At 47.7% G+C, this 14,084-nt stretch overlaps 1 protein-coding gene across 1 annotated transcript in view; it reads left to right on the top strand.

The window, feature by feature from the left end:
* The window catches only part of npl (N-acetylneuraminate pyruvate lyase (dihydrodipicolinate synthase)), a 130,982-nt gene extending 117,114 nt beyond the window's left edge, over positions 1-13,868 (top strand). The window contains exon 12 of the mRNA XM_072511245.1: positions 11,792-13,868. Coding sequence (XP_072367346.1) covers positions 11,792-11,808 — 17 coding nt within the window. The 3' untranslated portion in view covers positions 11,809-13,868. The remainder of the gene's footprint in view (positions 1-11,791) is intronic.
* The last annotated feature ends 216 nt before the right edge of the window (positions 13,869-14,084 follow it).

Here is a 14,084-nt window from a genome sequence, read left to right as displayed (position 1 = left end):
GGACACGGTCTCCCTGCGGTATCTGGCGCCCGCCGGCACCACGCACACCCCCCCGACACCATCAACCCAACCGCCCCCCTTCCTGCCGCCGCCGCACCCCGCGACCGCCCCCTTCCCAGGAGGATCAGTCCCCCTCCCCTTTGTACCGACAGCTGAAACCGTGCGGCTCCCGGAGGCGACAACGCTGGTACAAGCACCACCACCACCGCCGGGGCCGAGGCGATCGACACGGACGACCAGACCGCCCGACCGACTCGTGGTGTCGATGTAAAACAAAGATGGACTGTTCAATGAACATTTTGTTTTTCCTATACCCTCTGTAAATAGTTGTAACAGGACGATACTGTCCAATACTGTACTACCATGTAACTGTTCTATCCTCCCAGGACCAGCCCTGTAAACCCTTACCACCATACGAAGCATCACCCCGCCGGGTTCATTTTTGACAAGGGGTGAATGTGGTAGTATGTATTGGGGGTCATGTGGGACTGGAAGCCCTAATGTCATTGGCTGACAGATCCCGGGTCCTGGTTGGCCGTTGACCTCATACTCCGCCCTGAAGGCGAAGTATAAGAAGCCGGTGCCTTCCCCCGCAGGCCAGTTTACTATCGGGCTGCTGGGGAACAGACACGCTTAATAAAGCCTCATCGACTTCACTCTTTTCGTCTCATGGAGTCTTTGTGCGCTACAATTACCACCGCCCTAAATGGGAAAGACTTTGAACAGATCTAGCAACTCAAGACTGGGCATCCATGAGGCGCTGTGGGCCATCAGCAGCAGATTTGTATTCAATCACAATCTGCAACCTCATGGCCTGGCATATACCACACTCTACCATGACCACCAAGCCAGGGGATCAACTCTGGTTCAATGAAGAGTGCAGGAGGCCATGCCAGGAGCAACATCAGGCACACCGAAAAATGAGGTGTCAACCTGGTAAAGCTACAATACAGGACTGCCTGCGTGCCAAACAGCATAAGAAGCAAGTAATAGACAAAGCTAAGTGATTCCACAACGAACGCATCAGATCTGAGCACCGTAGTCCTACCACATCCAGCCGTGAATGATGGTGGACAATTAAACAATTCTCCCTGAAGGAGGAGGCTCCACAAATATCCCCATTATGTGCCAAAGACAAGGCTGAGACATTCACAACAATCTTCAGCCAGAAGGGCCGAGCGGCTGATCTATCTCGGTTTCCTCCATAGGTCCCAAGCATCACAGATGTCAGTCTTCAGCCAATACGATTTACTTCACGTGATAAAGAAATGGCTGAAGATACTGGATACTGCAAAGGCTAAGGGTCTAGACAATATCCCAGCAATAGTACTGAAGAGTTGTGCTCCAGATCTTGCTGCTCCCCATAGCCAAGCTGTTCCAGGACAGCTACAACATCGACATCTACCCAGTAATGTGGAAAATTGCCCAGGTGTGTCCTGTACAGAAGAAACAGGACAAATCCAACCCAGCCCTAATTACCGCTCTATCAGTCTACTCTCCATCATCAGCAAAGTGATGGAAGGAGTCGTCAACAGTGCTATCAAGCGGCGCCTATTCAGCAATAACCAGCGCACAGATGCTGAGTTTGGGTTCTGCTAGGGTCACTGAGCTCTGACCTCATTACAGTCTTTGTTCAAACATGGACAAAAGAGCTGAATGCCAGAGATGCGGTGAGAGTGATCCCCTACAGTGCAGACTTTGTTTGCACTGAGTGCTGAATTTGGTGCATTTTGAGTGCTAGAGTAAGAGTTTGGTGACCGAGGGAGTGCTGAATTTGGTGCATTTTGAGTGCTATAGTAAGAGTTTGGTGACCGAGGGAGTTAGGTGAGGAGGGAGTAAGGTGCTCCTTTCATTTTGTTTCCGACATTTCCGCAAAGAGTGAGAAGAGAGCCAGGAGTTTACAGAAAGTGTAGCTGACTGGGAGCAGAGTCGGAGGGCGGAGATCTAATTAGTCCACAGGGCAGCTATATTCTGTCAGGTAAGAGGGGATGGAGGCTAGGCCAGTTGCATGCTCCTCCTGTAGGATGTGGGTGGTGAGGGATACCACCGGTGTCCCCGCTGACTATACCTGCGGGAAGTGCACCCAACTTCAGCTCCTCAAAGACCGTGTTAGGGAACTGGAGCTGAAGATGGATGAACTTCGGATCATCCGGGAGGCAGAGGGGGTGATTGAGAAGAGTTACAGGGAGGTAACCACACCCAAGGTACAGGACAAGAATAGCTGGGATACAGTCAGGGGGAAAAAAACAAACAGGCAGACAGTGCAGGGATCCCTCGTGGCCGTTCCCCTTCAAAACAATATACCGTTTTGGATGCTGTTGGGGGGGGTGACCTACCGGGGGAAGGCCCTAGCGGCCAGGTCTCTGGCACTGAGTCTGACTCTGGGGCTCAGAAGGGAAGGGGGAGAATAGAAAAGCAATAGTTGTAGGAGATTCAATGGTTAGGGGAATAGATAGGAGATTCTGTGGTCGCGAGCGAGACTCCCGGAAGGTATGTTGCCTCCCGGGTGCCAGGGCCAGGGATGTCTCGGATCATGTCTTCAGGATCCTTAAGGGGGAGCAGCCAGAAGTCATGGTGCACATTGGTACCAACGACGTAGGTAGCAAAAGGGGTGTGGAGGTAATAAATGTGTTTAGGGAGTTAGGCTGGAAGTTAAAAGCCAGGACAGACAGAGTTGTCATCTCTGGTTTGTTGCTGGTGCCACGTGATAGCGAGGCTAGGAATAGGGAGAGAGTGCAGCTGAACACGTGGCTGCAGGAATGGTGTAGGAGGGAGGGCTTCAGGATAATTGGAGTGCATTCTGGGGAAGATGGGACCTGTACAAGCAGGACGGGTTGCATCTGAACCAGAGGGGCGCCAATATCCTGGGAGGGAGGTTTTCTAGTACTCTTCGGGAGGGTTTAAACTAATTTGGCAGGGGAATGGAAACTGGATTTGTAGTCCAGCACTAAGCTAGCCGATATTCAGGACACCAAAGCGTGTAATGGGGCAGTGGGGAAGGGAACACTGACAAAGGAGAGTACCTGCAGGCACGGAGATGGGTTGAAGTGTGTATACTTCAATGCAAGAAGCATCAGGAATAAGGTGGGTGAACTTGAGGCATGGATCGGTACTTGGGACTACGATGTGGTGGCCATCACGGAAACTTGGATAGAAGAGGGGCAGAAATGGTTGTTGGAGGTCCCTGGTTATAGATGTTTCAATAAGATTAGGGAGGGTGGTAAAAGAGGTGGGGGGGGGGGGTGGCATTGTTAATTAGAGTTGTATAACAGCTGCAGAAAGGCAGTTCGAGGAGTATCAGCCTACTGAGGTAGCGTGGGTTGAAGTCAGATATAGGAAAGGAGCAGTCACCTTGTTAGGAGTTTTCTATAGGCCCCCCAATAATAGCAGAGATGTGGAGGAACAGATTGGGAAACAGATTTTGGAAAGGTGCAGAAGTCACAGGGTAGTAGTCATGGGTGACTTTAACTTCCCAAACATTGAGTGGAAACGCTTTAGATCAAATAGTTTGGATGGGGTGGTGTTTGTGCAGTGTGTCCAGGAAGCTTTTCTAACACAGTATGTAGATTGTCCGACCAGAGGAGGGGCAATATTGGATTTAGTACTTGGTAATGAACCAGGGCAAGTGATAGATTTGTTAGTGGGGGAGCATTTTGGAGATAGTGACCACAATTCTGTGACTTTCACTTTAGTAATGGAGAGGGATAGGTGCGTGCAACAGGGCAAGGTTTACAATTGGGGGAAGGGTAAATACGATGTTGTCAGACAAGAATTGAAGTGCATAAGTTGGGAACATAGGCTGTCAGGGAAGGACACAAGTGAAATGTGGAACTTGTTCAAGGAACAGGTACTACGTGTCCTTGATATGTATGTCCCTGTCAGGCAGGGAAGAGATGGTCGAGTGAGGGAACCATGGTTGACAAGAGAGGTTGAATGTCTTGTTAAGAGGAAAAAGGAGACTTATGTAAGGCTGAGGAAACAAGGTTCAGACAGGGCTTTGGAGGGATACAAGATAGCCAGAAGGGAACTGAAGAAAGGGATTAAGAGAGCTAAGAGAGGGCATGAACAATCTTTGGCAGGTAGGATCAAGGAAAACCCCAAGGCCTTTTACACATATGTGAGAAATATGAGAATGACTAGAGCGAGGGTAGGTCCGATCAAGGATAGTAGCGGGATATTGTGTATTGAGTCTGAAGAGATAGGAGAGGTCTTGAATGGGTACTTTTCTTCTGTATTTACAAATGAGAGGGGCCATATTGTTGGAGAGGACAGTGTGAAACAGACTGGTAAGCTCGAGGAAATACTTGTTAGGAAGGAAGATGTGTTGGGCATTTTGAAAAACTTGAGGATAGACAAGTCCCCCGGGCCTGACGGGATATATCCAAGGATTCTATGGGAAGCAAGAGATGAAATTGCAGAGCCGTTGGCAATGATCATTTTGTCCTCACTGTCAACAGGGGTGATACCAGGGGATTGGAGAGTGGCGAATGTCGTGCCCCTGTTCAAAAAAGGGAATAGGGATAACCCTGGGAATTACAGGCGAGTTAGTCTTACTTCGGTGGTAGGCAAAGTAATGGAAAGGGTACTGAAGGATAGGATTTCTGAGCATCTGGAAAGACACTGCTTGATTAGGGATAGTCAGCACGGATTTGTGAGGGGTAGGTCTTGCCTTACAAGTCTTATTGAATTCTTTGAGGAGGTGACCAAGCATGTGGATGAAGGTACAGCAGTGGATGTAGTGTACATGGATTTTAGTAAGGCATTTGATAAGGTTCCCCATGGTAGGCTTCTGCAGTAAGTAAGGAGGCATGGGATAGTAGGAAATTTGGCCAGTTGGATAACGAACTGGCTAACCGATAGAAGTCAGAGAGTGGTGGTGGATGGCAAATATTCAGCCTGGATCCCAGTTACCAGTGGCGTACCTCAGGGATCAGTTCTGGGTCCTCTGCTGTTTGTGATTTTCATTAATGACTTGGATGAGGGAGTTGAAGGGTGGGTCAGTAAATTTGCAGACAATACGAAGATTGGTGGAGTTGTGGATAGTGAGGAGAGCTGTTGTCGGCTGCAAAGAGACATAGATAGGATGCAAAGCTGGGCTGAGAAGTGGCAGATGGAGTTTAACCCTGAAAAGTGTGAGGTTGTCCATTTTGGAAGGACAAATATGAATGCGGAATACAGGGTTAACGGTAGAGTTCTTGGCAATGTGGAGGAGCAGAGAGATCTTGGGGTCTATGTCCATACGTCTTTGAAAGTTGCCACTCAAGTGGATAGAGCTGTGAAGATGGCCTATGGTGTGCTAGCGTTCATTAACAGAGGGATTGAATTTAAGAGCCGTGAGGTGATGATGCAGCTGTACAAAACTTTGGTAAGGCCACATTTGGAGTACTGTGTACAGTTCTGGTCGCCTCATTTTAGGAAGGATGTGGCAGCTTTGGAAAAGGTGCAAAGGAGATTTACCAGGATGTGGCCTGGAATGGAGAGTAGGTCTTACGAGGAAAGGTTGAGGGTGCTAGGCCTTTTCTCATTAGAACGGAGAAGGATGAGGGGCGACTTGATAGAGGTTTATAAGATGATCAGGGGAATAGATAGAGTAGACAGTCAGAGACTTTTTCCCCGGGTGGAACAAACCATTACAAGGGGACATAAATTTAAGGTGAATGGTGGAAGATATAGGGGGGGATGTCAGAGGTAGGTTCTTTACCCAGAGAGTAGCGGGGGCATGGAATGCACTGCCTGTGGAAGTAGTTGAGTCGGAAACATTAGGGACTTTCAAGCAGCTATTGGATAGATACATGGATTACGGTAAAATGATATAGTGTAGATTTATTTGTTCTTAAGGGCAGCACGGTAGCATTGTGAATAGCACAATTGCTTCACAGCTCCAGGGTCCCAGGTTCGATTCCGGCTTGGGTCACTGTCTGTGCAGAGTCTGCACATCCTCCCTGTGTCTGCGTGGGTTTCCTCCGGGTGCTCCGGTTTCCTCCCACAGTCCAAAGATGTGCAGGTTAGGTGGAGTGGCCATGATAAATTGCCCTTAGTGTCCAAAATTGCCCTTAGTGTTGGGTGGAGGTGTTGACTTTGGGTAGGGTGCTCTTTCCAAGAGCCAGTGCACTCAATGGGCCGAATGGCCTCCTGCCTTGTAAATTCAATGATAATCTATGATTAATCTAGGACAAAGGTTCGGCACAACATCGTGGGCCGAAGGGCCTGTTCTGTGCTGTATTTTTCTATGTTCTATCCCAGGACCCAGCTGGGTCCCAGCCAGATGCTGAGACCTGAGCCTATGGACCAGGCTATCCCGGACCTGATGGAGACGTTAGGGAGCGGCCGGGACATTCAGAGGGAGATCTCAGTGACACTCCAGCAGATCCATAGCCAATTGGAGGAGTCCCAGAGGCTCCAGGCGCTGGAGATGTCGCCGGCAATGCGTGGCATCGAGGCAAACACTGCTAGGGTGGTGACCCTGTAGTCCTGACACCCACAACTTTACCTGGACAGGGCAGTGGTTCCCTCCCCATTGTACTCATCCACTCTCTGGCCATGGACATGTCCTCGGTGCTGGTGCCCATCCCCTTGGTGTTTGGATGTTGGCATCTTCGTGCGTGGTGTTGCCTCCCGCAGTGTTCAGGCGCTGTGTCCAGGCATTACGGACTGATTGGGATGCGAGGCAATATATCCCACATACTATTTGGCCGGTCCACCCATGGGAATCCACTTAGGAGGTGTAAAATGCTCACTCAACTATGATTGCCACTTCAGCAATAACCTTCAGCCACACGGTCAGAGGCCTCCGCAGTTGGTGAGGGTTACAGGTGGTCAGTCGGTGGGGCAGAAGAGTAGGGACAAGGGTTGACCCATAATGGGTGCACATGATCCAGCGGTGGGCGGGAGGGGGGGGGGGTTGCGCCCCCCCCAGTGGATGTGCAGATTAGGCACTCTAAATTGCCCTTAATTGGGGAAAAAGTTTGAGTACTGTAACTTTTTTTTTTATTGTATGAAAATTGGGCTAAAGTGGTGATTACTGGCTTCTCGCCATGCTATGGCGGGATCCCGATTTCCTCTTAAGGGAGCGGGACGGTTCCATCAAAAACCGACGCGGTTCTTTGGCCTCTCCCTTATCCTGCTATTCACCAGCCTCGTCGCGCTCTTGGTCGAGCGAAACAAGGCCAGAGAATCGTGCCCATTGTGAATAGCTGGGGTCCCGGGACCAATCCCTGCGATACCTCACGAGTCATTGCCTGCCAATTTGAAAAAGACTGGTTAATTCCGACTCTTTGTTTCCTGTCTGCCAACCAGTTTTCTATCCATCTCAGTCCACTACCCCATATCTCATATGCTATTATTTTACATGCTAATCTTTTTGTCTAAAGCCTTCTAAAAGGCCAAATAACCCACTTCCACTGGTTCCCCCTCTTCAACTTTACTAGTTACATCCTCAAAGAATTCCAGTAGATTATTCAAGCATGATTTCCCTTTCATAAATCCATGCTGACTCTGTCCGATCCTGCCACTGTGTTCTAAGTGCTCTGCTAAAAAATCTTGATAATGGATGCTAGGATTTTCCCAACTACCGACATCAGGCTTACTGGTCTATAATTCCTTGTTTTCTCTCTACCTTCCTTTTAAATAGTGGAGTTACATTTGCTACCCTGCAACCTGTAGGGACTGTCCCAGACTGTATAGAATCCTGGAAGATGACCACCAATGCATCCATTATTTCTAGAGCCACTTCTTTAAGTACTCTAGGGTGTAGATTTTCAAGCCCTGGGGATTTATCAGCCTTCGATCCTATCAATTTCTCCAACACCATTTCTCTACTACTATTGATCTCCTTCATTTCCTCCCTTTGACTAAACCCTGCATTCCCCAACATTTTTGGTATCTTATTTGTGTCCTAATTTGTGAAGACAGAACCCAAGTATGTATTTAGTTGTTCAGCCATTTATTTGTGCCCCATTATATATTCCCCTGTTTCTGACTGTAAGGGACCTACATTTGTCTTCACCAATCCTTTTCTCTTCACATACCTATAGAAACTATTACAGTCAGTTTTTATGAGCTTACTCTCTTACTCTATATTTTCCCTTTCTTAATCAGTCCCTTGATCGTTCTTTGCTGAATTCTAAACTGCTCTCATTCTGCTCACCTGTTGTTTTTCTTGGCTAATTTGTATGCTTCTTCCTTGGATCGAATACTATCTCTAATTTCTCTTGTAAACCATGGATTGGCCACCTTTCCCATTTTATTTTTGTGCCAGACAGGAGTAAACAATTATTGCAGTCCCCCATGCGCTCCCTAAATGTTTGCCGTTGCCTATCCACTGTCATCCAATGCTTCCCAATCAATCATAGCCAACTCACGGCTCATATCATCGTAGTTTCCTTTATTAAGATTCAGGAACCACATCTCAGAATCAACTACTTCACTCTCCACCTTGATGAAAAATTCTTTCATATTATGGTCGCTAATCCCCAACGTGTTTCGCACAACTAGATGGCCAATGATTCCATTCTCATTCCACAGTACCCAGCTTAGGATGGCCTGTTCTCTAGTTGGTTCCTCAACGTATTTGTCCAGAAAACCATCCCGTACACACTCCAGGAATTACTCCTCTATGGTATGGTGACTACATAGTGTGAAAGAAAGTGACTTATTTTAAAAACACAAGTTACACTGCACCACCGTCACAGATTTCATCAGTAAGTATTTCGAGGACTGTGTACCAAAGAAGACAATACGGGTGTTCCCCAATCGGAAACCTTGGCTCAATCAAAAGGGTTTACTCCCTGCTGAAGTTCCGGACGGAGGAGTTCAAATCTGACGACCCTGACCTATATAAGAAATCCAGGTACGACGTATAGAAACCATCAGGGATGCCAAAAGACAACACCACATCAAACTACAGTCCCAGGCCCGTTGAGGCATGCACTGTTCTAAACCGACTATCTGAGGTGTCCAGATGATTAAAGGTGGACGCCTACTACTAATTCAGGTGGCCATTTTCTGATGGAGCCTGCCCCTTCTTCATCTTCTTCGGTTTTCTCTCCCTACGCCATGGTTTTAATTAATGTCGGCCCGATACTGCATTGTCTCACACAACGCATCAAATTCATACAACCCTGCAGCCAGTGGTTGGCACTGCATTGGCCCGCCTTATCGAAATGCAATCCCCATGGAAACAAATCCACATGAATGCAAATTCTTCCAGTTCTTTTACAGTCTCTCAGGTAGGGAGAAACCGCACTAATTCCCGCCCTGCCTGGGGACTCCGAAATGGTCAAGTGATGCTCGGGTAGTGGAGAAACGGCATTTCCCCTGCCTTACCCGGGGATCCCACACATTCGTCACCGCGCGGCCCATACACACCTCATGTCACCCTTATGCTATCTGGAATGGCTTTCTACACTGTATACAGGCCTGGGCAGGTCTTAATCTTCGTTTCAAGTCTGATCTAAACTTTCTGGTTGGTTGTGGCATGGAGAATGTATTTCCACAACGCTCTGTCCACTCTAAATCCTTGCCTCTTTCACCCTTTTTCCAGACCCCTTTACACTTAAGACACACTGGTTGGTGATCACTGCTGCTATGAAAACACGGGCTGTCCTAAACTTTCCGCCCTTGCCAAGTTGAAACCTCTGTGCCAAAATAAATTCTGTGCTCCCGAGTCGAAACTTTATAAAACTGGCCACCCTAAAATTCGGCTGGTTAAACAAAATCTCAACCACACATGGTTGTGATCAAGATGGAGATGGGTCGAAGAAAGTGTCTGACCACTCCCCTCTTCCAGACAGGCTGTGAGAAACACGCATAATTTTTCCCCCCCTGCGCTTTAATTTGTATTTGTCTCTCTCCTAAATTTATTTAAACAAAATGGGGGAGTCACGCATAGTGACAATCAACATATAAACCTGGTAAACAGATGGAGGAGGATTTCAAGAGATGGGACATGGTGTCCCTGTCATTGGCAGGTAGGGTGCAGGCGGTTAAAATGGTGGTCCTCCCGAGATTCCTTTTTGTGTTCCAGTGCCTCCCGGTGGTGATCACGCAGGCTTTTTTCAAAAGAATTGAGAAGAGCATTATGAGTTTTGTGTGGGCTGGGAAGACCCCGAGAGTGAGGCGGAGATTCTTGCAGCGTAGTAGGGACAGGGGGGGTTGGCACTACCGAGCCTAAGTGAGTACTACTGGGCCGCCAATGTTTCAACGGTGTGTAAGTGGATGGGAGAAGGGGAGGGAGCGGCGTGGAAGAGATTGGAGAGGGCGTCCTGCAGGGGGACTAGCCTGCAAGCAATGGTGACGGCGCCGTTGCCGTTCTCACCAAAGAAATACACCACAAGCCCGGTGGTGGTGGCTACATTGAAAATTTGGGGGCAGTGGAGACGTCATAGGGGAGGGACGGGAGCTTCGGTGCGGTCCCCGATAAGAAACAATCATAGGTTCGTTCCGGGGAGAATGGATGGGGGATTTGGAGCATGGCAAAGAGCTGGGGTAGTACAACTAAGAGATCTATTTGTAGATGGGACGTTTGCGAGTCTGGGAGCGCTGACGGAGAAATATGGGTTGCCCCAAGGGAATGCATTTCGGTATATGCAATTGAGGGCTTTTGCGAGGCAACAGGTGAGGGAATTCCCACAGCTCCCGACGCAGGAAGTGCAGGATAGAGTGATGTCAGAGACATGGGTGGGGGACGGTAAGGTGGCGGACATATACAGGGAGATGAGGGACGAGGGGGAGATCATGGTAGATGAGCTGAAAGGGAAATGGGAAGAAGAACTGGGGGAGGAGATTGAGGAGGGGCTGTGGGCTGATGCCCTACGTAGGGTAAACTCATCGTCCTCGTGTGCCAGGCTAAGCCTGATACAATTTAAGGTGCTACACAGGGCGCATATGACTGGAGCACGGCTTAGTAAATTTTTGGGGGTAGAGGATAGGTGTGCGAGATGCTCGAGAGGCCCAGCGAATCACACCCACATGTTCTGGTCATGCCCGGCACTACAGGGGTTCTGGGTGGGGGTGGCAAAGGTGCTTTTGAAGGTGGTGGGGGTCCGGGTCGAACCAAGCTGGGGGTTGGCTATATTTGGGGTTGCAGAAGAGCCGGGAGTGCAGGAGGCGAGAGAGGCTGACGTTTTGGCCTTTGCGTCCCTTGTAGCCCGGCGCAGGATATTGTTAATGTGGAAGGAAGCCAAACCCCCAGGTGTGGAGACCTGGATAAACGATATGGCAGGGTTTATAAAGTTAGAACGGATTAAGTTTGTGTTCAGGGGTTCGGCTCAGGGGTTCACCAGGCGGTGGCAACCGCTCGTCGACTACCTCACAGAAAGATAGAGGGAATGGAAAAGAAATAGACAACAGCAGCAACCCAGGAGGGAGGGGGAGGGCGGTGGGGAGGAATCGGACGGACTCTCAGGGATGTTATTGTATATGTATAGGTATTTGGTATATGTAATTGTATATTGGATTGTTGGATTGTATTTTTGGAGAGTATTTATTTTGGACAAGGCAGTTGCCATTTAGTTTTGTTTTTTGTTTTTGTTTATATATTACTTATTTATTTGTTTAAAACTGGCCACGGTTATTTATATTGCTTTATTGTTGTGTAAAAGAAACACTACGTATTGTTATGTTTGGCCAAAAAAACTTGAATAAAATATATATTTTTTTAAAAACATATAAACCTGGTATAACAAGGGAATTGAAAATAAGAGAGAAATGTAATAAAATATAGATTAGATGCTAAACATAAAGATAATAACACGATACTATGCTTGATTCCCTGGAACAACACGGACGACAGACAAAACCACAGGATGAATCCAGGAACAATCATCTTCATCACCGTTCTGGTAGCGACGGCAACAAGAGCACAGGACAATATGAACTCTCTGTACTCAGGGAAACTATGGTTTGCACTACCTAGTGCAGGGGAATGTGAGGACGGTACATTATGGGTAACCCCAACATAAGCATCTTATTCGGGTGTAACAATCAAAGGGCCATATACAAAAAGCCCAATGGGACCTCATCAGAATGCTATATCAGCACCACCGGAAAAGTGGATTGGTGTGAATTTCCAACAAAGGATGGCCCGAAATTGGATGTTGGGCAAAAAGCCCGAAAGACGATAAGGAATTGGGCAAAAATGCCCGGGCACACTCACAAAGGGTAACTTAGCCCTGTACAAAATCAGGACAGGATCTAAACCAGCCCCAAACACCATACAACAGACCCAGGATATCATCCGACAATTGTTAGAGACCGAGACCACCACCTGGTGGGACGACATTGGAAATTGGAGCCCCAACCTTCAAAACCACCCCCTAATATGCCTCATCTCCCACCGAGCCGAAGTCCTCCCCCTGATTGCAGTAATATATATTGGTATCCTCACATTTCAGCTCCGCAGGTGGAAGGCAAGAGTCACCCACCCACATATATACACAGTCCGAGCTCCCCTTTTTGGAATTCAATAAAGGATACCTCGAAATTTATTCCTCATGAACGTATGTAAAGAACCGCTGCTAAAATGAACCATTTGTGCCTTTATGTTAATGTTTAGGATAGATAGTATGAAATATGATGCTGCTGCTTTAAACCTTGTGTTGTAAATAATTTTTTTAAATGTATAAGCAAGCAGCCTATGATTAGGTTAGCTTAGAAATGAACTGTATTTAAATGAATTTGATTTAAAAATGAAATTGTAGTTATTAATGAATTAACTTTTGATGAACTGGATGTAATGATGGATTAGATATTGAATATAGAACATACAGTGCAGAAGGAGGCCATTCGGCCCATTGAGTCTGCACTGACCCACTTAAGCCCTCACTTCCACCCTATCCCTGTAATCCCTCCTAACCTTTTTGGACACTAAAGGCAATTTAGCATGACCAATCCACCTAACCTGCACGTCTTTGGACTGTGGGAGGAACCGGAGCACTGGAGGAAACCCACGCAGACACTGGGAGAGCGTGCAGACTCCGCACAGACAGTGATCCATCGGGGAATCGAACCTGGGACCCTGGTGCTGTGAAGCCACAGTGCTAGCCACTTGTGCTACTGTGCTGTCCATTAAAAAATTTTGGTTTAAGTAGAATAGGACCTCGATTGACCGACAGGTGACTGGAAATGCAGGGGAAGTATTGGTTCGAGCCTGTGATCCACCACGCTTCGCGTTCAGGATGAAGAGGATGGATATGTGGCCATCTAAAATGGCCACCCGCAAGGGGTGATGGGAATTGTGGTCAGGTTGAAACACAAACAGGACACAACTTGTGTATATTGCAAACAACAACTCAGATTTATACAGAAACTCGCATCTGCTCGAGGCCACTCACATTTCTTCCCGGGACAATGGGCTTCAGATTGAAACGTACCATTAGTAGTAGACTCAGGGGCACCTATTTGCCTTATTTGGGAGTGCCTACGTGCCTTGGACAATAACAACTAGGACCTGCCCAGGCATCAAGGTACCCGCCCCTAATTGGCCAGAATCAATTAGGGTGATTGAAATTGTATCGATCCATTGGATCCCTACCTGGGACCGCCAAAAAGAGCGCAAAAGAACGGAGGATAAGCAGAACTGCGCAACCAACATTCTGTCTCTTTTGGGGACTGGCTTCTGTCATCCAACTGCAGCACATCAACGAGCCAAGTTCAAGGACCTGCGATCTCCACCTGAAAGACGACACTCGGCCTAGACGAACCAGACAACCTCCAGCCGCCACACGCGGGGAACCAGATAAAGGCCTTATCTAACCTGCACAGAGCTGGTCACTTGGAAGTTAAGTAAAGTCGTTTAAACTGCTCGATTTAGTCCAATGTGTAGTAGCGTGTAATTTATTAAGTTTAGAACTAATCCTGTGTTCAATAATAAACTGTGATTATACTAAATACATGTGTGGTCATTTGTCCATTACATGGAACACACTCGCACATTGTGGTTATTAATAGTAATAAAGAAAAAAGTCAACAACACAAACCCACGTCGACTATGGCAGTGCTTACACGAGATCACAGGCTACCAAGCAAGGCCAGGCAGAATATCTCGGGTGGGAGCATCCCTCCCCAATGAACTGAACAAGTTCTAT

The sequence above is a fragment of the Scyliorhinus torazame genome, chromosome 7 (genome assembly GCF_047496885.1).
Source record: "Scyliorhinus torazame isolate Kashiwa2021f chromosome 7, sScyTor2.1, whole genome shotgun sequence".
NCBI lineage: Eukaryota > Metazoa > Chordata > Chondrichthyes > Carcharhiniformes > Scyliorhinidae > Scyliorhinus > Scyliorhinus torazame.
This window is presented reverse-complemented; position numbering and strand designations above follow the sequence as displayed.